General features: G+C 39.9%; 1 protein-coding gene across 2 annotated transcripts in view; it reads left to right on the top strand.

The window, feature by feature from the left end:
- magi3b (membrane associated guanylate kinase, WW and PDZ domain containing 3b) overlaps positions 1 to 23,084 on the top strand; it is a 285,252-nt gene extending 262,168 nt beyond the window's left edge. The window contains exons 16-22 of one of the 2 annotated variants that reach the window (XM_088338939.1): positions 2,081 to 2,266; positions 2,510 to 2,606; positions 5,650 to 5,752; positions 7,742 to 7,879; positions 13,115 to 13,253; positions 15,964 to 16,056; positions 17,514 to 17,657. In XM_088338939.1, coding sequence (XP_088195065.1) covers positions 2,081 to 2,266; positions 2,510 to 2,606; positions 5,650 to 5,752; positions 7,742 to 7,879; positions 13,115 to 13,253; positions 15,964 to 16,013 — 713 coding nt within the window. In that variant the 3' untranslated portion in view covers positions 16,014 to 16,056; positions 17,514 to 17,657. Of the gene's footprint in view, positions 1 to 2,080; positions 2,267 to 2,509; positions 2,607 to 5,649; positions 5,753 to 7,741; positions 7,880 to 13,114; positions 13,254 to 15,963; positions 16,057 to 17,513 lie in introns of both variants that reach the window. The other variant, XM_088338940.1, reaches the window with a different exon arrangement.
- Positions 23,085 to 25,259: the final 2,175 nt, after the last annotated feature.

Genomic DNA, 25,259 nt, shown 5'->3' with positions numbered 1-25,259 from the left:
GTTCATGTCCATTCCCATTTTGAGATGAGAAAATGCCTGTTTGGTCTCAGGTTTTACACATTGTATTGTTGTTAGAGAGTAAGGAGAAGGAGAACAAAAGAAAAAAAACTCAGAAACTGTAAAATATGTATCAAACAATATGATGATTTCTAAATAGACTAAAAAAATGATTGTTATAATTACGTTAAATATCCAATTTTTTTCAAACGATTTATACAGGGTTGCGTCAGGTGTTTAAAATCCTTGAAAATGCTTGAATATTAATGGTGTGTTTTCAGGGTTTGAAAAGTGCTTGTAAATGTTTGAAATTGTTGCCATGCTTCTCAGCAGTCTAACCATGAATTAGATAAAACACGTCTGCTTAAAAATGACACAGACACTGCTCTCTTGTGGTCTTACTTTGCCATTGCATTTCCATCTTTCTCATCATTAACAGCGGCTGGCATTAAGTTGTATGGCATTGGCATATGAAGTGTTATGGCCCCCTACTGGTTGCACCCAAGAGGACAGGTGCATGCTTTACCTAAACAGGGCATTATGAAATGTGTATTAGTATTAGTACAAATTATGGACATTTATTATGGAACTCTTGAGGGATATGACCAAGGTAGATAGAATATTATGGAGCATGCATACATTTAGGTAAATACTGTATTTGTGGCCCTGTAAAATGCATGATTCAAACTGGATTTGTTCTTTTATGGTACTGGAAAATTTGGAAAATTGGCTTTAAATTTCCTTAAACAGTCTTCAAATTTGAAAGAAAAAAGTCTAGAAGTTATTTTGGGGACAGGTCTCTGATAAGCCTTCGCCTTCAACCCGCCATCCTTTTTATCTTTTCAGGTGATTTGTTCGTTTTGTTTGCTACAAAACGGTCGAAAAGAAAATAATAAACAAGAAAATAAATACATAACACAAAGTCAACCAATAAAACGTATGTTCATGGTCAGTTATCCTCTTATGCATAAAGATGACAATTAACCCATTTGCTAGTATTCACATAAAACTTAAAGCACACAATCGGTTGTTTAAAAGGAAATGTGCAGAGACTAAAACAAGTGAGACGTGATTAGTGCCAAACTCATCTCATCTCATCTCATTAGCCGTACCGCTTATCCTCATTAGGGTCGCGGGGGGCTGGAGCCCATCCCAGCCATCTCCAGGCAGTGGGTTGCCAGCCAATCGCAGGGCACACGGGGACAGACAACTCACTCGCTCGCTCATTCACACCTAGGGACAATTTAGACCGGCCAATTCACCTGAAATGCATGTTTTTGGAACGTGGGAGGAAACCGGAGTGCCCGGGGGAAACCCACGCAAGCACGGGGAGAACATACAAACTCCGCACAGGAAGTCTGGAGCTGGATTTGAACCCACGACAGGTTCCCATGACATGAACTGTGCCGCACAAGCGCTAACCACTGCGCCGCCGTGCTGCCGCTAGTGCCAAACTTATATTACTTAAATGGTCAGTGTGTATTATTAAGAGTCTCTTAGTAGAATTTTTTTTTTAATAAATAAAAGAACATTATCAGAAATAATAACCCAAAATATATGAATTATCATATAAAAATACATTTTTCTTTAAATGGTCATAGGACCAAAAATTTGCATTGTTTTACATAGCATAAGCCTCCCTTGGAAAGAGTTGACATCATTTCCCGTGGTAAGCTTTCTCTTGAAATGAAAGTAAATCCAAACAGCTTGCCAACATCATCTTTGCCAATCCATGTATTCCGTTACTCCCCAAGCCTACACAAAATGTAGTAATTTTATTCATATTCAGTTTCTTTTGTCTTGTATTAACATATTTGGTATTGGAGTAATTCAAAAGTAATTGCAAGTAATCAAGTTAAAGTAACCCTACCCAACCCTGTTAGGTACACTGAGTAGACTGTGAGAAGCGTGCTTGGAATGTGACAAGAAAGGCAACAAACTAGCAAGGAACCAAGGGGACAGAGTTTTAATAAAGGCGAGAGAACAAGTAGAGTCCCTCTTAATATAATTGAAGGTAAAGGCAGTAACTGCCAGCTCTTTCCATTTTATGTGTTACATTTACTTTGACTTGTCGTCATCTCAGTGATCCCGCACAAGATCGGCCGCATCATCGAGGGCAGCCCGACGGACCGCTGCGGCCTGCTCCATGTGGGCGACCGCATTTCGGCCGTCAACGGCCGCTCCATCCTTGAGCTCTCACACAACGACATCGTCCAGCTCATCAAGGACGCCGGCAACGTGGTCACGCTCACCGTGGTGCCCGAGGATGGTCAGTTTTTTACTTTGTTTTTGGGGGGGAGACGATGGTGCTCACGCAAGCGAGGGAAGTGGCGCTAAATATTTTAGCATCTTCATTCAAAATGCATGTTATCGTGAAGAAGTGCAAAAGGGCTGAATGACTTTAAATAAATAACATTTTTATATCAACGGGTTGGCCTTTTTGTTAGCCTTCAGTATGAAATGCTTGTGTTGATGATACTTTGGCTGCATTTGGCATTTCTGATTGTTTCAGAATACAAAGGTCCACCTTCCGGTGCCAGTTCTGCTCGACAGAGTCCTGCTCTTCAACACAGAGCCATTGGGCAACGCTCAGCTCTGCAGGACGAACGGTAAGGAATTGAATGCAAAGAGATGCTTTTAAATATTTAAAAATACACTTTATAGAGAAGGTGTGTGTTATTTCGCTCATTCTAATTGTAAAAAAAAAACATAATTGATTAAACAAAACATTAATTTGAATAATTATAAAAAATACAGGCAGCACAGCAGAGCAGTGGTTAGCGCGTGTGCGGCACAGTTCTGAGTTCATGGGATCAAACTTTCGTGTTTGGAGATTGCATGTTCTCCCCGTGCTTGCGTGGGTTTCCTCTGGGCACTCCACTTTACTCCCACATTCCCGAAAACATGCATGTTAGGTTAATTGGGAGGTTCTAATTGTCCCTAGGTGTGAATGAGCGAGTGAGTTGTCTGCCTCTGTGTGCCCTGCGACTTACTGGCAACCAGTTCAGGGTGTCCTCTGCCCACTGCCCGTTCCAACACCCTGAATGTTGGGTTCCGTTCCAACACCCTGAATGTTTCCTTTGAATGTTTAATGTAAACAAAGCTAACCCAGGCTAATCGTACGTTCGCATTATCGTAATCTTCCGTACGAAAGATTACGCTAACATGAACGTGTAATAGATGGCTGGGATGGGCTCCAGCACCCCCGCAACCCTAACGAGGATAAGCAGTGCAGAAAATGAATGGATGGATAAAAAAATACATGAGCTATCATAAACTTGCATTTAAAAAAAAAAATTAAGAGTAATGAAATGAAATGATTTGCATTTTATATAGCGCTTTTTAAGACTTCCCAAAGCGCTTTACAGTGTGCTTCACATTTCCCAATAGCAGCCGTGCAGCCATGTAACGCGCTAACCTGTATATTGGGGGTATTAGGGGTTCAGTGTCTTACCCAAGGACACTTTGACATGTAACACGGAGGAGCCGGGATTCGAACTGCGATCTCTTGATCCCAAGACGAGCGTTCTACCTCCTGAGCCACTGCCGCCCCAATTCCAGAGTAAAACAATTGCATTTACCGTTTACCCCTACTTTGTGATTTAAAATCGGTAGGAAATTTTGTTTCACTTTTACTCAGCTCAAATTAAGCATTGTAAGTCACGAACATTGTTTAATACATGCGGCCTTTATTAGAATGTTTGACAATGTGAACTATGAACACAATACCAACATAACACATTCATTTAAATTCCTTCAAAGTCATATTACTTTCACAATGACTTTTTGCTTTCCCCAAACTCTCGTGTCTGGTACCGATGATGAGATGAAATGCATTTTTGTATGTCTTATATCACTGATCTTCTTGTGAATAAGATTTGGCGCCTTGGATTCGATTCCCAATCTCTTGCAATTGTGGTCAGTGATATTTTTCAACTGATCAATCATTGCACTAGTACAGTAATAAACTACTGTAAACTTCTTGTATAATGCGCACAATAACTTTTAGGTTTAAAAAAAAGTGCTTAATACACAAATGAATACAACGTCAAACACTATGTATAATTACATCCACGCCTCATACAGTGAGAATGAGTGTGCCCACATGATTATGAAACATATTACAAGCAAGCACTATGCACACATTCTTTAATGAGTATTTAATTTTAAGTAAGTTTTAATTCTACTTGTGGTCATTATTTATTTATTTTTTCGAAAAAGACTGGATATGAATACTTTAAATAAAGTGCATCACCTAGAGACATGTACCCGGAAGTGCGAAATGCAAAGGTCTTTACCAGATAAAGAGCCTTTGATATTTCACAAAACATACGTAGTTTAATGGCCACAAAGTTTAAAAAATGTGTATTGTACGATGTGAATTTGAACAAAACAAGCCTCCAAATTTCGGTAACAGCGTCACAGACCAGGAACGGAGACGGGACCAATAGCGTTCGTTTTACTCAGTTTTTATTAAGAAAGAGAACAGTGCTTGCATTCACGATCCGATGATCGTCGGTCACGGGTTGCAGATGGCAGGAACGCGGAAGTGGCACTTCCGTGTTGAGCGAGGGTGTTCGAGGGCAGCGAGAAAAATAGTTTGATGCCCGGGACGGAGGAGCAAAAGCAGAAACAGGTCCAGAAAAGAGGTCGGCAACAGGTATCAGGCAGGAAACAGGGTATGATAGTGTCGGAGAGTACAAAAGCTTGCCTAGCTGCGGGCATAGGTTCGCAGACGGTCTGACGGGTTCCTTTCGGAAGACGGGAGTTTAAAAAGAGTCCACCAGCCAATCAGGTCCCGTGGCTGTTGGCGCCAACGGGGCAGCCGCAGGTGCCCCGAATCAGTAATCATGACAAACAGAACCTTTTTTCTCCCTTTGTCCCCCAAATAACAACCCTAGTGATTTAGGATCTGGTATCAGTGCTAGAGGGCTTTGGGGGCAAAGTGCGCTGCAAGGCCCAACTCATTCATTAAGAACACTAGGATGCTTTACAACGACAGCGACCAGATGATGAAAATTCTGACCTGAAGGCTTCCCCTGCTACTGGAACACAAGGAAACCAATACTATCTGTTTCGCGTGGGGCAGCAAACCCCAACCCCCCAAATAATGGCCTCTAGATGAATGGGCGCTGCGGTATCAACCCAAGACACACCACACAAAGTGGTGCCCCGATGACCCTGGCGGTTAAGGGATCCGTGAACCGTTATTATCACCTACAGAAGGCTGATATAATTGTCTGACATCTTGCTGCTACAAATACCCCAAAATTAAAAACCTTGTGAAAGATTGGCCCCAAAATTTAGAGGACAAATGTTGTGGTTTGGTAGCTTTCATTCTACGTAGTTTGTATACTTCTTCGTGCTTTTTAGAACTTATTTTATGGTTGCACTACACAATGCAGTGATATCTAGTAGTCACATAAAACACACTGTCCTCTTAAAACTGATTTTCGGCTGACTGGTAATCACAAAATGCAAACGTTGAAGGCACCTGACACACAAGTCATGCTGCTTGGGTCTGCCGAGTCTCGAGCTTTGCATTTGTTTGTCATTCACTTTGCATAATGTATCGAGCTGTGTTTTGCCTGCAGCGTGTTGCATGTGGTTCGGCTTGTCTCATGTGGATCATTTTGTGTGTTTGTGTGACAGCTACAACCTGGACCTTGATGACAAACGTGACGGCATCTCCTGGTCTGAACACAAAAACATCCCAGTGGAGCAGGGGGCTCTTTGTGTGACTGGACCCAACCAGGTAACATTCTTACATCCAGAAAATAATGAATGATTTTCTGGGCTGTGTTAAAGACTCTGTATGTGTTTTCTGTTATATTTAACACAGACCAAATTGTTGTTTAACTCAAAACTTTCTTATATGTCAATATACTTTAACATGTTTTTGTGATACAACAATAAGATATTAATTGTACAACGGATAGCGAAATGCTCATCTTGAGTATTTCTTCTCTTATCTTAGATCAAAACATCTGCTAGATAAATTTGCGTATTGTAATGCTTTAAAATATATAGCATACATTGTAATATATAACAAGCACAATAGCTGCATTGACATAGTACCACGAAATGGCACTGAAAACAAAAGATTTAACCCAGGGGTCGGAAACCTTTATGACCCCAAAAGCCATAATAGCAAAATATTTGGATTTTTTATTTATTTTATTTTTTTAGTGCAAGCCATACCATATATTTTAATACAAATTTCAGCAAAAACAAAAAATCTACATTTTTAGCACATTTCATTTCACTGTGTGATGTGAGATTATTCGATAAAATGTATGAAATAAGAATAATCCCACAGCCTGTGTCCCATATCAACAAATATACCACTTTAAACGTGTCTCCCTCCCGCAATTACTTAACAATCGGTGAGGCCCATTTTGACCTAATGAGGCATAACCTCGGTTCTCGACCATAATCCGTTCCAGAACCCTGTTCAAAAACCGATTTGTTCGATCACCGAAATCATTTTTCCCATTAAAAATAATGTAAATCGTTTTAATCCGTTCCAACACCCTGAATGTTTACCTTGAATGTTTAACGTAAACTAAAGCTAACCCAGGCTAATTGTACGTTCGCGTTGTCGTAATCTTCCGTAAGAAAGATTACGCTAACATGTACGTGTAAAAATTAAAAAATCAGGTCGTTTACAAGTCATTTAGCACCCGGGTCTCCACAACAAGTGGTGAGCGGTTCATTGGAAAGGGGGCTCCGTTCCAACACCCTGAATGTTGGGTTCCGTTCCAACACCCTGAATGTTTCCTTTGAATGTTTAATGTAAACAAAGCTAACCCAGGCTAATCGTACGTTCGCGTTATCGTAATCTTCCGTACGAAAGATTACGCTAACATGAACGTGTAATAATAAAAAAAAGGATAAAGAAAAGAATTATGAATAGGATTTCTTACCTTTGTGGTGGTCAGCAGAAGCCATGCTGTATTCCCTTGCAAGATCAGACACTCGCACACCTCCTTCATATTTTTCTATTATTTCCCTCTTAAATGCAATAGTTGTACACATTACTTTTCCTTTTTCACCTGTAGCAACTTTGTTGCTTGCACTGACTTTCTTCGGAGGCATAATTAGGGGCTAAAACACTTCGTACACCTATATTAAAAGTGAAAGCAAAACGAAGCATGTCCGCACGCGATAACAGTTGGTCACGAAAAGAGCCATCTGCACCTGTATGCCGCTCAGCATCGCACCCTAGCGTACGCACTTACGCATTACCGGCATTTGAACACCGAATTTTTGACCGAACAGCGAAGCAAGAATTTCTCAATTTTTGGTCGGACTCCGATTTGTTCGAACTGAGAGGCGTTCGAAAACCGAGGTTCCACTGTATCTGATAATGAATCCTTGCTCTTTTACCTTTGTGTGTCATCTGTTTCACTTAAGGTCTAATGGTTAAGTCTTGGCACTTTCACCGCAGCGACCCACGTTAAATTCCCATATGCATACAGTGTTTCGCGATTTTGGTCAATCACTGCACAAATACGGTAGTGTTCCATAAACTCTCGTGGAGTAACGCACACATATAAACACTGTAAGCATTTCTATTGTTACCCACCATATTCGGCTGCATAAAAGGCGTCCCGGGTTAGAAGGCGTACTTTCAAATTTCTGGCCCAATTCGTTTTTTTAGGTGCTCCTAATAGTCCAGAACTTTTTTGTGAGTTCAAACAATAAATGTGAGTGTATTAACTCTGCAGTTGTGTTGTGTTAGGGCTGTCTGACAGTTGAGCTGGATCGGAGCCCCAGAGGCTTCGGATTTAGCCTCCGAGGGGGCACCGAGTACAACATGGGGCTGTACATCCTGAGGCTGGCTGAAGACGGTCCTGCCCAGCTGGACGGGAGGATCCACGTGAGTCATCAAAGATGAATGAATGAGTGAATTAAGTTTATTTGCGCTTCCTGTTGGGCAAACGTGTGATATTAAGACATGTTGAGTTCAATTCGAAACAAACATTATTCAAATTGTCAACACTTTTAATACAATAGTACCTCTTCTTGTGAGCTTATTCGTTTCAGGATCATGCTTGTTGTTTGAAGTGCTCGTGTATTGAGTGAATCTTCCCAATATGAAATAATTGAACTCTAATTGGGCCATTCCCCACTTGTGAACCCTAAAGCTATAAAACACATCTCTTTAATCATTAAAAACACATTCTACTTGAAGTAATTCAAATAATTAAACATGGATAAATTTCAGTAATAAGATAAATAAGATATAACAAAATAAAATGTGCACCTTATCGACTGGAGGAAGGAGGAGTGAAGGACATCCCATACCTTTGAACTTAATTGGTTTAACCGTCTTTGCACATTTTTTGTGTGTTCATTTAACATTTGATACTCGGAATAGCAATTTTTCCATCTATCCTTTATCTGCACTGCTTGTCCTCACAAGGGTCGAGGGGGTGCTGTAGTCAATCCCCAGCGATATTCCGGCTGGTTGCTAGCTAGTCGCAGGGCACACAGAGGCAGACAACTCACTCGCTCATTCACACCTAGGGACGATTTGGACCGGCCAATTAACCTGACATGCACGTTTTTGGAATGTGGGAGAAAACCAGAGTGCCTGGAGGAAACCCACGCAGGCACGGGTAGAACATGCAAACTCTGCATTGGAAGCCTCTAATCCTAACTGTCTCGGTCACTTGTAGCAGACGACAACATCGTTGTAGATGGCTAATACTGTTGCAGTATTTTCAATCGTCTGTTTTGCTGTGAGTAGGTGCCACGTTGTGTTTGTAAAGTTTATTATTGCTCAATAATAAGTGGAGCAATTGATGGATTGAGAATCTGTTGATGATACGTAAGCACTTACTGTACACTCAAAATCAAAATGACTACAACTTTAAATAAACTAACACCCCAAAAATTCAAATAGAGCACACTTTTTATATATTTTTTGCTTGTAGTAGTTTGCTGGAAGTAAACATTCACGAGTGGTGAGCGGTCTAGGATGGTCTCTGGTGGTAGCCTCCGAGCCTGCTTGTGAAAATCTTCTTCTACGTGTATCGAGCAAGATTTTTGTTTAAAAAAAATCCTATATCGAAATTCTCATGTTTAGAGGTGCTTTTACAAAGATGTACCACTGTATGTGGAAAGAGACAATCTTCGACACTAACAAGAGCAGATTCGGCTAATGAATTCTTTGGATAGCCACCAGATGCGCTGTCGTGAGCACAAAGCTGTCGACGTTGCGTCTCAAGCGCTCCACAGGAAGTAAACAGTTTGTCGTCATCTCATGCCCCGTGTGCAATCACCATATGTCGACCTCCCATATGGGCTTCATAAACTAATATACTTGTTGGCATGCTGCGAGGTCATTATCATATTATTACGAGCCAGCTTGAGGCAGCGAAATGAACAGAAGCTCCTGCCGGGGACGCCATTGTGTGTGGTCAGCTGGTACGGGTGCCACGGCAATGTAAGGCGGATCCATGTACTGGATTTGTGTACAGTATAATGCTGACATTTTTGTATCAAACCTTCAAGGTTTGGGTGCGCATTATCTATCTATCTATCTACCTTGGTCATATCCCTCAAGATGGGTGACTGACAGCAAGACACACACATACAATAACAAAGAAAATGAAAGGGAAAAAAATAGCAAAAAAACACACAAACATTTTTGGACCATTGCCAACCCAATTGCCCAAACACCCAAACAAGTTAGGCACCTCGGCACCCAAGTTGGTCATGCTTTCGTCCCTCCAAATTAAATGGGACACCAGAAAGCGGCCATGTCACTTGGGTCAGGACACAACCCACTCTTGTTCAACAGCAGGGCCCGACAACTTTCACTGGTTTACCCCTGCCGCATCATGGGGTGCCTAGCCCATCCTATCCTTTCACAACACCTCTCCACTCCTTTCTATCACCAACAAGAGCTCTAGCTTCCATTATATTTAAACCTTTTTTTCCTGCAGTGCACTCATAACACCCATTATACATGAGGTTTTGTGGTAGTGCATTCCGGTATTTAAGCAATCAGTCAAAAAGTACCGCTGACCACATTAGATGCAACCTGAATTGCAGTGGTCACAGCATCAATTCTTAACCACTCGGATTATAGACCATATTGGAAAATGCTATTGCTTTTTTCTCATCATTGCACTATTTTTACTCGGTACCACGTTGTGGAATACGTGTCGCCATGAATAAAACTTATTGACAACGTACACTATGAGTACCATACCAAAATAAAATTAGCTATGTATTTATTCAAAGTCCAATTCTGTGACACTAAATTATTTAAACCATAGCTCCACGTGTTCAGCACTGTACTGTGAGTAAAATAGTGTAAGGATGAGATAAAATCTTAAGCCATGTGTCATCTGTAACCCTAGTAATCTAGTGGTAGTTAATCGACGCCCTCACTGCCGCGACCTAGGTTAAAATCCTGTTGCGATAGTTCTCGACTTTGAGACCTGCAATGCTTATTTTGAGGTGAGAAATAGGGAAAAACATGGTTTTCCAATTTTTTATCAAAATTTAGGGGTGCACGTTGTACACGAGTGACCGTTATACACAAACAAATACTAATTGTACCGAGGAGAAGCTGCAACTATCTGATAACTACTCCAAACCAAGTGTAAGGGTAAGCAATAGCCTGGGGGGTCTACATTTTAATTTGAGGTAAATTGCTGTGGTAGCTTGATTAACAAATGGTCTGTGAACAAACTGATAAATAATATATTTGCATGAAATAAATTTTCCCCCATTAAATTGAGAGACCTTCAAGGAAGCCCAACCTGCTCTAAGGGCCTTCCACCTAACCTTTTTTGGATTAAATGTTTAAGTTTGCACAGAAGAATAACAATAATACATCAAATAATGTAAAAACGTTGCACATGATTTTGATGATTTATTTTATTTTATTAATTTTTAATTGTATATTTAAAAAAATATAAATGGGAGTAAAAAAAATCCCCTGGCTGATACGTTTTATTAATATTTGTTATGTATATAATACTTTTGTTATGTTTCTAAAAATCAAAAACAAAATTATACAGCAAAATTTTCAAAGGACGGTTTCCCTTAAAAAATGTTTTTCAAAAATGTGCTTCGGCTCAAAAAAGGTTGAAAAACACTGAAATAGACAATGAAACATAAACTGTGCAAGTAAATGCAAATGAGAAAAAATATATTGGCTTAAGTTATCGTTTTTCCTTTTTTTTGCAGAGGTATCAGATTCAAGACTTTCTACAGGCATATACAAAATAATGCATTAATCAGCCATTTTCTTCCCTATGGCCTGGCCCCTTTTCAAAAAATCTTTAAACCCAATGCTGTCCCGACCAGAACGAAAGTAGAACCAAGATGCGTAACGTTAATCACAAGTTTATTGAGATATAGAGTGATCGCTGGACGCGGGAGGCAAGCCGCTCACAGAATCTGAACATGTTCCGAATGCGGAAGTGGATCTTCTGGAGCGGGAGGTCGTAGTGTAGTAGACGGAAAAACAGGTCGTTAGCCGGGAAGGGAGATAAGAACATGGTCAGGGTCAAAAAAACGAGTTGTTAGCCGGGACGGGAGATCAAAACGTGGTCGGAGTCAAAAAACGGGTCGTAGCCGGAGACAAACGCGGGAATCAGGAACGGACGGGTGAAAAAAACGGGACCGACGGGAGTCAGAGTCAAAAATGCTTGCCTTGTGAAAACAGAGGTTTGCTGACGGACTGACAACAGGCGAGTGAAAGGAAACTAGCGGGCACAGGTGAATGTAATCCGTCATCATGACAAATGCAGCCCGGGACTCAAGAAGTTTGCACATCCCTGAGATAATTTCAATGGAAACAGAAAATGATTACTGAGGAAGATAAATATTTTACTGGTGTTAAAGTCAAACTGAAATTTTTACAACGTACACAAGAAGTCCAACGATTTTTACCTATTTTAGCCACAGCATTTAAGCAACATGTTGACTAAAAATGACGTGTCGGATGCTCACAGCCAGTGTTCCCTCTAAGCTGCGCACGTGCGCAATCGCGCACTGCCTGCACATTCTCAGCGCACAAGAAAATCTATCCAGCGCAATGTTCCCTCCAAGCTGCGTGTGTGAGTTTTTAGAGAACCGGCTTCTTCGGCTCGGCTCACTAAAAGGAACCGGCTCTTTCGGGTCCTAAACGGCTCTTCAGGTTGTTTTTGCTTCTTTCATCCCTATATGACCAAATATAATGTAAAATTATGCACAAAATGACTTAAAGGAAGGGGGAAGAACAAAAAAGAAAAAAATACCAAAATGAAAAAGTAGTGTAAAACAAAAGGAAGAAAAAAAGAAGGAAACATTCAGAAAAAAGCCGGAAAAAAAGAAAAGAAATAAACAAAAAAAAAAAGAAATAGAGAACATAAAGTAAAAAGTAACAGCTAGGAAAAAAATAAACACAATGAGATTTTTTTAAAAGGGATTAAAAAATGAAAAAAAAACAGGGAAAAAGAAGAAAAAGTTTGTGTTGTATTCAAATAATTTCCAATTATACCAAGTCAATCTTGTTTTCAACATTGTACTTCCACAAAAAAAAATGTGATTAAATACAGTTCTGTATCGTGCAACCGACTAAATAAGCCCCAAAAATGTTAGTAGTATGCGACAAAAGATACCAGGAAAAAAAAGAAATGTAAATCTTGTGAAAGAATTGTTGTAAAAACAAATGACGTTTGTAGGCCGTACAACCTTTGTAATAATACATTAGTCAATTCATTCAAAAGTGAATCTTTTTTTTTTTGCATTGCCAGAGACTCAACAAAATGTAACGTGATGTCAAGTTTTGGACATGTTTGATAATGACTCAGTTGCCACACTTGGGATTGCCGTTGCTCACTGTTGTTTCAAGCGTTGCTCACCGACTTTGTGTTAACGCTCAGACCCCTGGAAAATTAGAGGGAACATTGCTCACAGCATATAATTGGAGAATCACAGATCACTTGTTTTAAAACTGGCCATGTGACATTTTTAAGCTGATGTGTTTTTGAACGTTGCCTGAGCCATGAGCATCAGTGATAAATGTTTTTTTCTGATGAATTCATATTCTGTGAACATGAAAACGCTCTTGGACTTTACTGACATGTGCTGGACGTTCCCTGTGCAGGTTGGGGATGAGATTGTGGAGATCAACGGCGAGCCGGCTAGAGGCATTTCGCACACTCGCGCCATCGAGCTCATCCAAGCGGGAGGAGGCAAAGTGGCGCTCCTACTTCGACCCGGCGCCGGACTGACTCAAGATGCAAGTAAGTGCCCACTGACAGATGACATTTTAATGCTGTGTTGACAAGATCACATCCTCTGTGTTTTATCATTTGTTTTTTGGTTTTAAAATGTGCTGTCCCAAGGGGGACATTTTTGCATGGACGGAGAGGTCGTGTCCCCATCAATATCGAGGAATCATTATTTTGTGTTAACTTAAAACAATGCGCTATGTCCCTACCAATGGCACGACCCAAAACCTACGCTCTTGGTGCTGTCATAAGTGAGAACGTTAGTTCTGAGTTTAGACCCTTTCGCCTGCTTTATTTAATTAGTTAAAAACATTTAACTGATTTAGATTAAATAGTCTTTAAAGGGACCGCGTGTCTTATTTGACCACGAGATGTTGCTGTATTTTACAAGAAAGAGTACAAACTACAAAGACTCATTGGGACGAAAAGTACCATTTTGAGTTTTCCAATGATGTCTACTCCCTTCAGGTGAGGCTCATGTTATGTAGAATAGATGCAAATTTCTCGGGTACTTTAAAAAATTCATATTTGTATTAAAAAAAATGTACTTTCTCAACAAAATATTGTTTTTCGTTGTTGTTTTTGTTTTTACCACACAGGGGGACCTAAATAATACGTAGAGTAGTGTCCTTTCAAAGGTTTGACTTCAAGTTCAAAGATTTTTACTTTGAAAGTCGTTATTTTAGTTTAAAAAATGAGATTGGGTAGAGGACTACTTCAAAAGGGTATTTCTGATCAAATGAAATTAAAAGTAAACTTCTGGTGATAAGTAAACCTGATATATCTATTGTTTAAATGTCCTAGATAGAGATCCTTGTTATGTTATGTTAATGACTAAGTCATTGTATAAAAGCGATTAGTTTTAAGAGACCAATTAACTTTTTTCCATTTTTGATTATTTGTATTAGTTTTAATTGATGTTTTTTGAGAACCGGCTTCTTCGGCTTGGCTCACGAAAAGGAACCGGCTCTTTCGGGGCCTAAACGGCTCTTCAGGTTGTTTTTGGTTCTTTCATCCCTTGCTTCTTTCATGTTTTATTTTTTATCATGTAATTCAATATATCACTCCATTATTAATGCATATTCGCATATAATGCATGTACCAGGGTTTCCGGGTATTCTTGAAAAGTTTTAAAAGGCATTGAATTCATTATTCTTAAAATAACTCTTCCTTTTGTTTCGTTGAAAGTCTTACAAATGTGAATACATTAATTTATTTTTGTATGAACTAGGAAGATTTAGTAACATTAATCAATTGTTTTTTTTTTTTTAATAATTCACTGATTTACTTTTGTGGCAACATTGCATGACCCAAATAATGGAGTTATCAAACGGTGATGTGGTTTTAGTCGGGCTTTTCAGAGCAGAAACATGTTTGAGGTTCACCCACAATACACATAGCATTTTAAGACAAAGACATTTTCCTTGGACCATGGATAAGTGTCAATTTAACGAGAAGTGGCTTTATGACAAACGTTTTTCGCCATGGCTAAAAACTGTGCCTGGTGTTCTATACGAGGCACAATGTATTGTGTGCAAGAAATATTTGTGTGTTTTTTTTGTTTTGTTTGTTTTTTTACTTAGTCTTAAATTTGATTAAAAGGGGTGTTAAAAAAAGTCTTGAATTCAACTTGCGGTAATCTGTATGAACACTGATGTACACACCCTATACTGATCATCAACATTTTATTCATATAAGTATTTTTTGGGGTGTCAGAAAACATTTTCATTTCATATTACATTTTAGAATTGTGTTTTGTACATGGTTTTAATTGGTAGTTTAATCATAAAAGGGGCAATGTGTATTAGTCGACGACTAGATGTGGCTCTATTGTGCTGTGCAGCTGATAACCAGTGCTAAAAACCAGTAGGAAGAATACAAAATATGGTAAGTTTTAGCGACTAAACGGCACTTTTTTTTGTTTTGCCTTTCACAAGCATTTCGAAATTTGAAGTACCCATAACAGTATGATAGCTGACAATAAGGTCAGCTTCTTCTAGATAGCATTCCATGTTTTTTTAAATAAATGCAAACTTTTTGACCAAAGAGCATTTTAAAAAAAAGCATGTGTTTGTATTTATAACTAAACATGGCGTTTGTTTTTTTACTGAATGAAGATTTTTTTACAACTGGAAGATTTTGAATAATACACACAGTCTCCTAAATAATATTTTTATTATATTCTATCATTCATTTCCAAGGGTTCATTTCTATGTTGCTTCTGTCGGTACTGCTGTTTTAGTTAGTAATAGAATTGTCAAAAGGCTCAGGAGTTAATTTGTGGATGTATGTACATGATATTGATATGAATGAATGAAAACTTTATTCGAACATCAACATAAAAACATGATTCACAAAGGAGTTTTATCCAAAAACCAATACATTGTGCAGCGTTACCAGCAACTATAAAGACAAGACTCTTTTTCAAAGGATTGTTTTCACTAATTGTAATTCAAACGTTATTGCCAATTTGTTTTATTTGCACAGGCAGGTGGGGTGCTGGTGATTTCTAAACGTGCTTTTATTACAATGCCGCATCTCCGATTTGTCCCCGCCTCCCGTTAGTTTACGGCTGATGACTGAAGACGTTTGTGGAGAGCGGTGGAGCTTGTTCCGGGGATGCCACCTGTACTCACTCATTGCAGTTTAGGCATTTGTTCCGCTGAGCATCTGTTTCCCATCAGCTCTTTATCTCCTCCTCTTTTGTCTTGTGCTCCTGCAGGTAGCTCAGCTTCCTCTACTGTCTGCTACTATACTGAACACCAACACTAACATCCTCACATGCCTTTTCCTGGCCTCTTCTCTTTCTACTTTGGTAATTGCTCACTCATTTGTTCTTCGTGACGGTGTGATCCTATAAGTGAGGGGTGGACAAACTACGGCCTGTAGGCCACATGCGTCTCATTCGAAATTTTTATCCGGCCTAACAAACGACATAGATAAAAGTGTCATGTAAATATAAATTGGTCAAAAAAGTACTCCCGATTTAAATGACACTCTTATCCCGGTGGCCTTCCCGTTGAATCGCACTCAAGACCAATATGCAAAATCTGGCTAGTTTTTTTCTGTATATGCTCTCTCCTTTGTATAGGAAATACATATGCATATTTACTGTATTTTTCAGACCATAGGGTGCACTTAAAAACACAAATTGGCCAGAAATTTGAGAGTTTGTCGTATAACCCATTGCGCCTTATACCGCCTAATACGGTGGATAAGATTGAGAATACACACAGCTTTTTTAAGTGTTCGTAACTACATGAGGTTATACGGTATACTATACTTTTGTATTGGATCTATGATTGAGTGGTGATCATCGCTGGCCCAAATCGCAATACATTGTATGCAAGGGACTCGAACTCAGATCATGGGGTTGAAGTTACCAAATTTATACCACGTGATCACCATTTGTCCAAATTACATATGTAATTCCATTCAAGCTTATCTTATTATCATAATATTTTTACTCACAGTGCCAGAAACACTGGTTTGCGTAGTTCATTCTGATAAGGGAAACAGTCCCTCCACTTCCTCACCCTTATGTCAATAACTTTGTGAAAGACAGAAACAGAAAAAAAAATACTATAGATTCGCTTTTACATATGTATACATCTTGTATCGTTAATTCTGTGCACACATTTGCTCCATGGATTCCCTGTTAGTGTGTTTTTCCAATATAAGCCACGCCCCTCTCATCACAAGATGCCAACTATTCGCTAATGGTGACACACAACCAAATACACATATAAATGAGTCCCTGATATCAGTTTTTTATTCTAGAGTTGTAAATTTGGCTTGGATGTGAGTATATACAGAGTAGAGAATATCTACATAGAGTCAAATTCAACGTGCCTTCGTACCCTGTGCTTGAGACAGCGTCCACATAACTATTTAGTTGAAGGGTAAATATAAACACCCAACAGGGATTTCTAACAAGATAGTCCCAACACAGTCTGCTAATATCTGCTTAAAATTGGCGACTGCTAGAAATTGAAAAACCTCTCTGTAGTCATGCTAGTCTAGTTCTAGTGAATACGTAAAGTCAATAGGACAGATGTTATTGAAACCACAAAAGCCCATGTAGTTGGAACGTGTTGTGCAGCAGAAAGAGAGGTACAGTTATACTATTCATTAAATTGCCACAGACAAAATCATTTATGTATCAAAAAGCCGATTCACTGCCCAAGCCTTGTGTGTTACGTAAATGATTTTTTTTTACTGAAATTTTGATCAGCGTCAACATTTTCTGACTCCATCTGTTGTCTTCCACAGGTCAAAAACACTTTTCTCCCTCCACCAGAGAGGTGTTTTTCTCAGACATTTCCCCTTTGTCCTCCCCATACCTCACTGGGACTTCCATCATTACATCCATTCCCAACTCCGGTGGTCCTGGGCATCCCCGGCGCAGGGGCGGCACGTCCTCGCCGCGAAGTGGACCGCGAGTTTTGAGCTCAGTGTCAGAGCAGGACGAGACTATTCCCACAACGCAGCGAAGGATGAAGGGCGACCCAAAAGCGGGGGAGACTTTATTTGAAGCCAAAGACGGGCAACGGGGGGTCCGACGGATTGCCAGTCGAGTGCATGTAGCCACGCGTAAAGAGAAAAGCTCTGCTCGAACGCGGTCTTTAAGCCTAGGGGAGGGATCTCGGCCAATCCATAGACACAAAGAAACCAGGAGCAGCGAGAGCCGGGTCGATCTGAGGCCGGGGTTGAGCTTTGACACAGAAATACAATCCCACACTCGTGGAGGCAGCGAAAAAATGTCTGTCCACCAAGACATCAAAGGCAGTAGGAGCATTGAGGAACGCCAAAGACACAGAGTCACTTCCCTCAAAGGTTCCCTCAGCTCACTAAGCCAGACAGGACCTGTTGTGTCCACAACACCAAGGAACCTCACTAGGGGCCCATCTATTAGTCCCGGCGAGTGGAAAGTACCCAACCAAGCACGGATCCTCTCCCAGGAGGAGGTCCTCCGCCACCCTTTTTGGTAGAACATGACTGCCTCAGCTCCAGCTCATTGTACTGTTTTAAGTGCTTCCAACAAAAGCTCTACCTGGTAACACATGTATGACCCTTTTGTGGCACTTTTTTGCAGAGGTAGGTAGCAGCCTCCAAAACCTGTCAGCCTGCCTCAGACTGTCTCGCTCTGTGGATTTGTGCCATTTTCATTCACCCACCACATTATGCAAGGCAAGGAGGAGTTAACCGGGGATTCGTTTTTTCATTGTGCATGCGGTCGGTCCTTCATTTGGACGCCCTTGAAGACCGTTTTTCGTCACCCCACATTCAACTCCAGAATCTCTTCTAGGTTTACCCTTCAAATGACCAGAAACTTGTGCTTTTTGACATCTTATTTACTAAGCGGACAAAACAAAAACATAGATTAGGACTGACTGTATTTGCAGTCCTCAGCTTACGGCAGTCCATTTGCAATGCAAAACTACCCCAATATATACATTGATAAGGATACCCAAATATGTACGCTCCAGAACGAAGACACAGATGGTGACAGATGTTCTGTGGGTTTAAAAACACAGGAGTGTCAAGTGTAAGGATCACAAGCTTTTTTTAACAAAGATATTTAAATAACCTGGACCACAAATTCCGCCTACTCACAGTAGCAAGACCTAAAAACCAATCGAGGCAATCTTGTGTAGCTATGTACTACGTGCACCTAACTTTCACCTAATTTTTCTGCCGCAGTTGTATTGATAAGTCGAGGATAATACATCAAGAATGTCGTCTTAAATTGTATATCTGCATCATCATTTCGGTCCCATTAACAAACAAAATCATCACTAACCTTAAACTCAAACCTGTGAGTTTCAAATCCCTATACAGGGATAATAAACTATGGTCAATGTAGCCGGTCAAAAGTGACAATGTAGGCTTCAGCCAAGAGAGGTTGTTGTGTCATCAAACACGATACCTCAGGGTCAGTAGAAGAACTTGGAGACAGATGCAGATTTGAAGGGATGTGTTGATGCTGTATTACACACGGACATCACATTTACCAAGCAAGCGTCCTTGAAGAATGAAGATATTACACTTTTATAGTACATAACCCCAGAAGGCAGGGTCCTTAGCTTAGGTATCAGTCCTTCTTTGGTTAAACTCGGTGATCGTGGACTCGGTCGACCATATTACATGATACAACCTTCATGCGCTGAGTAAGAATGTACTTCATGTGTTCCCTTCTTTCAAACTTAAACATTTTTGTTGGCCAGCAAGTGGCAAAAAACTGGAAGGACATCCCCAAATAAGAAATACATGACTCAAACACTGTGCTATCCTAAAAAAATGTATGAAAACATCCATTCATCCATCCATTATCTGCACCGCTTATCCTCAGTAGGGTAGCGGGGGGGGGGATGTTGGAGCCAAACCCAGCTATCTTCGGGAAGTTGGCAGAGGACACCCTGAACTGGTTGCCAGCCAGTCGCAGGGCACACAGAGACAGACAACTCACTCGCTCATTCACACCTAGGGACAATTTCGACCAATTAACCTGACATGCATGTTTTTGGAATTTGGGAGGAAATCGGAGTTCCTGGAGGAAACCCACGCAAGCACGGGGAGAACATGCAAACTTCACACAGGAAGGTTCGATCTCATGACCTCAGAACTGTGCAACACACGCGCTAACCATTGCGCTGCTGAAAACATATACAGTGGAACCTCGGTTCTCGACCATAATCCGTTCCAGAACCCTGTTCGAAAACCGATTTGTTCAATCACCGAAATCGTTTTTCCCATTAAAAGTAATGTAAAATCGTTTTAATCCGTTCCAACACCCTGAATGTTTACCATGAACATGAAGCTAACCCAGGCTAAACGGTGATGCTTTGTCTTTATGACATAACTACATACAGCAAAAGATTACGCTAACATGAACGTGTAAAAATAAAAAAATCAGGTCGTTTACACGTCATTTAGCACCCGGGTCTCCACAAAAAGTGGCTACCGCTTCATTGGAAAGGGAGCTCCGTTCCAACACCCTGAATGTTTTACGTAAACAAAGCTAACCCAGGCTAATCGTACGTTCGCGTTATCATAATCTTCCGTACGAAAGATTACGCTAACATGTACGTGTAAAAATATAAAAAGGATTATGAATAGGATTTCTTACCTTTGTGGTGGACGGTGGGGAGAGAAAAATCCTCAAAAGTTTTTCAACCTCTTCCAAAACTTGCAGCAGTTGCTTGCTTATAGCGCTAACTTCCTTAGCCGCATCACTCGATTTCACAGCCTCCTTATTCTTTACTATCGTACTGATAGTAGATTTAGCCATGCTGTATTCACTAGCAAGATCGGAAATTTGTACACCTCTTTCATATTTTGCTATTATGTCTTTCTTAAAGGCAATAGTTGTACGAACAACTTGTCTTTTTTCACCTGTCCTGCTTGCACCGACCTTCTCCGGAGGCATAATTAGGGTCTAAAACACCCGTACGCCGCTCAGCATCGCACCCTAGCGTACCGGCGTTCGAACTCCGATTTTTTGACCGAACAGCAAAGCAAGAATTTCTCAAAATTTTTGGTCGAACACCGATTTGTCCGAACTGAGAGGCGTTCGAAAAACGAGGTTCCACTGTATGCCATAAATCAGATCAAAAATAGTCAGTGTGTTGGTAGCATTCCATTCTCTGGGATAAGCTTAACGCTTTGTGGTAAACCGAGGACAGACGTTCTGTGTACAGTACATGTAGCCATTCCACATTTTCTAGTAGCGCCATTTTGACAGCGTCCCTGTTCCTACGTCAGAAACTCTATATGTCATATTGGTCACACGTGAACCGCCATATCCAATGTGTGCAGTCGCTAAACACACCAATCCTTGTGAATTATAAATATTTAAATACAGTAGATATATATATATGAATGTCATGTCATGTTTTGCAAAGGAAAAATCTACTGAAACCCACAGCACTGCATTTGCCCTACCTGTAGCATAACAGATTGCTGTTTATTAGACGTGTGAGATGTTTTTGCCAGTGCCATGTCCTCATGTTTATGACAAAATGGCAATTTATGTTTTGAACTATGAGTTGTGTCACTGCCTACTGAGGAGGGAAAGAAAGACTAATTGTGCCGCTTTCTCACTTTTTATCCTTGACGCAATATTTGATGTTAACGTTGACGCTTTGTCTTGATGACATATAACTACATACAGCAAGTATTAGAGTTTATCGCCAATAAATAGCAAATTCAATAAATTGAGATGTTAATATTCCCACACACATTTATTTTTCGAGTTTTTTCCGAAATGAAATACTTTATCAAACATGTGCAATACTTAAAAATATTTTGTACAGGATAATTTCAAAGTTTACGTAGTTTCCAAATGGAGAATTGCGAATTCCTTGCACCTCACTTTATGGTTTTAAAGAAAACAGGGATGCCATTTTTTTTAAATCTTCAACTTTAACTTTGCAGTTAAAGCTTTAACTGCTGAGTTAAAGCACAAAAGTGGCTTCAACTCATGACTCAGTGCTGCTTAAATTCTAAATGTTGAGTTAATGGAAAATGTTTGATTTCTAGGGTCTTACTTTATGGTTTGGAATAAAATAGAGCGGCCAAAATTCAAATGTTCCAGCTTTAGCCCGGAAGATAAAACTTTAACTATTGAGTTAAAGCATGGAAGTGTCTTTAACTTGTGACTCAGTGTTACTTAAATGCTAAATATTAAGTTAATGGATTTTTTTTTTCTGGCATCTCACTTTATGGTTTAAAAGAGAGCATAGCTGCAAAAGTTACTTTTTCAGATTTAGCTTCAAAGCTAAAGCTTCAACTATTGAGTTAAAGAATGAAATTTGCTTTAAATCACCACTCAATGCTGCTTGGATTCTAAATTTTGAGTTAATAGAAAATGTTGAATTTATGGCACTTCACCTTAGAAAGGAAACAGGGCTGCCAAAGTTGCATTGTTTTAAATATTTAATGCTGAGTTAAAGCATGGACGTGGCTTTAACTCATGATTTATTGCTGCTTAAATTCTAAATATTAAGGTAAAGCATCAAAGCCACTTTACCAATTGAGTACAATTAAAATGTTATAACTGCTTAAGCAATTTTAAAGCTTTAACATAGTTAACTGAGTTAAAGCTTTTGACGGCACTAAAATAAAGTTTTTTTTTGTCTAATTAGATTTGTTCTACTGTATGTACACTGCAATATAATTATATTTTATTTTTTTCTCTTTTCATACTTGAGTTTTCTACACTTTGTCAAACTTTTCTTTCAAATCACGTTTGGCAAAGTCGGGATACGTTTTTCTTGATGTTTTATTTTCATATTATTTATTCTGACTTTGTTTTAAGTTGGCTTATGTATAATACTCCTCTTGGATTTTTTTGGAACTGACTCTACTGTGAGTTGGGAAAATATTCAGGTGAGCTCAGGGAAAATCGTATTGTAGCAAACCCGAGATCAAGCGGCATCAAGCAGGGGCATAAAGAAGCACTGTGGGGAGATTTTGTGCAATACTCTAAGTTCGGGCAGTTGACTCCAAAAACATGTCTTTCTTTTTGTTCAGGGTTTTTTTTTACTCTTTATTTCCTCATCCTTGTATCATGCTGTGGCCTTGCATCATTCGGTAGGAAATAAATGTGCGCTTCTCTTCTACATGGCTTAGGAACCGTAGATGTAAATGTTTGTACATTGTACAGCAACTTTCTTAAGACTCGCTCGGCATTCTTTTGGGGGCTAAAGGGGGGACAAACAGATGTATTCATGAGAATTATCCATTCTATTTTTATGTAAAAAAGAGAGAGAAACTTATTAAAGAGGATCTTGACATGGTGTTCTGTTCATGCACTGAAAAATAAAGTTTTACTGATGACAAGCTCAAGACTGCATTAACTATATCAAAACCTCATTGCTCTGCATGCCCTCTGTTACAATGGCAGGCCTCCTGTTGTCATGGTAACCCCGCCTTCCCATGTGGGAGTTTGCTCTTACTCCCTCACACACAAATCAAATCAGTTTAAAGGCCTGATCACACTCTTGTATTCCTAACTGCGTTATTCTGGCCAAACGAGTCTGTAAATTACGAAAAAACGCTGTTTCCTAGACTCGTGTGGGAAGTGCGATTACGACACAGTCGTGAGTTGAAAGGAATTTGGGAATTTTGCTGAAAATCAGGGGTGTCAAACTCATTTTAACTCAGGGGTCCACACGATAGAACAAACATTCTGTCGGGGGCCGGACTAGTAGATTAAAGAGAGAGAAAGAGATAAAAAAATAAGAGAAAGAGGGAGGGAAAAGGAGAGAGGGTGGGACAAAGAAAGAAAAAAAGGGAGAGGGAGAGAGCGTGAGAAACAAAAGAAAAAAGTCACGAGAGAGGGGGAAAAGAAAGGGAGAGGAAGAAAGAAATCCAAAGAGAAATAGAAAGACAGAAGAAGAGAAAAGAAGAGGGAGGGAAAAGGAGAGAAGGTGGGACAAAGAGAGAGACAGAGAGAGAGAAAAAAATACAAGTACAGTGTCTCTGTGAGAGGCACCTGGCTTTGGCAACATCAAGTTGACATATTTCAACCTGCAGCTTGTTTTTCTCTTGCGCTTCTCTGAGTGTTGTCTCGCAGGCCGGATTCAATCCCTTAGCGGGCCTGATTTGGCCCGCGGGCCGCCTGTTTGACACCTGTGCTGTAAATGAATGTCCCCCAGCCTGTAAGATCTGTTTACATCAGTGGTGGGACGGGTATTACACATATAGGCCTTTAGTAATGCAACGTCTCAATCAATCCCTCAATAACTATTTAATGGCTATAAAATAATTACTGCAGCTACAGATGTGACATATTTGAAAAAAAAAGTGTGAATATTACCTTCCGTAAATTAATATAGCCACATTTTACTTACCAAAACGTATTTTCATTCTTGCACAATTTCTTACGGAAGATTTCAATTTTTGTATCGAACAAATTCTCCATGCATTTCATCCATCCATCCATTATCTGTACCGCTTATCCTCAATAAGGTCGCGGGGGTGCTGGAGCCCATCCCAGCTATCTTCGGGCAGTGGGCAGGGGACACCCTGAACTGGTTGCCAGCCAATCGCAGGGCACACAGGGACAAACAATTCATGCCCGGAGGAAACCCACGCAAGCAGGGGGAGAACATGCAAACTCCACACAGGAGGTTTGATCTCACGAACTCAGAACTGTGCCACACACGCGCTAACCACTGTTCCGTCGTGCTGCCCACCATGCATTTCAGTTCCAGGATATTTTCTATGGCTATTAAAGCTAATGCTGAAAATCCATCCTGTCCTGTCGTATTTCTAGCATAAGTTTTTATTTGAATTAGGGCTGAAAAAGTCAGTTCAACAGAAGCAGAGGACACTGAGATTGTTTTTTAAAATTATCATAGCTGTAGGGGTTACTTGTTTCGACTAGCACATTAGCAACTCGCTTCGGTTAAGCAGCTGAATCACACTGTGTCACTAGCTGTATTAGCAACCAGCAATAACAACTTGTAATAACATTAAGCGTCTCCCATTCTAAATATTAGAGAATTAAAAAGCAACGTAATGCAGAATATAAATCCCTTTTTGTGCTTATTTTAAGTATTATTTTCTTTGAGTTTTGGTCGCATCAGACCAAAGAAAAAACAGTGGGCTTCAGCCCAATTTTATTTAGCTGTTAGCTTTAGTAATGTCTAGCATTGTTTTAGGGATGACTAGCTGTGACTAGCACATTAGATACAGGCGCTGCCCTACTTACGAGCGATCATACGTAAGTTGAATTTGTTTGTAAGTTGCTTCAGTGCTATATTTTGTATGAAATGTATGTTTAAGGTATATATAAGTATGTTTAAGGCTTGTATAAGTAACCTGTATTGTTTTGTACTAAAAAATAAACATTTCATATAATAGTATGCTCTATGAACAAAAATAATGTTAAGTTTAACTTACTTTTGGAAGATGGGCTTCAACAGTCAAGCGACTTCTTCAGCCGTGGAAAAAAGTGGCCGAAAAAAAGCGATCCAACTATTTTCTCAACCCCATCGAGCTTTCTTATTC

Source organism: Urocampus carinirostris, chromosome 6 (assembly GCF_059441175.1).
Source record: "Urocampus carinirostris isolate Australia breed hairy pipefish chromosome 6, RoL_Ucar_1.0, whole genome shotgun sequence".
Classification (NCBI taxonomy): Eukaryota; Metazoa; Chordata; class Actinopteri; order Syngnathiformes; family Syngnathidae; genus Urocampus; species Urocampus carinirostris.
This window is presented reverse-complemented; position numbering and strand designations above follow the sequence as displayed.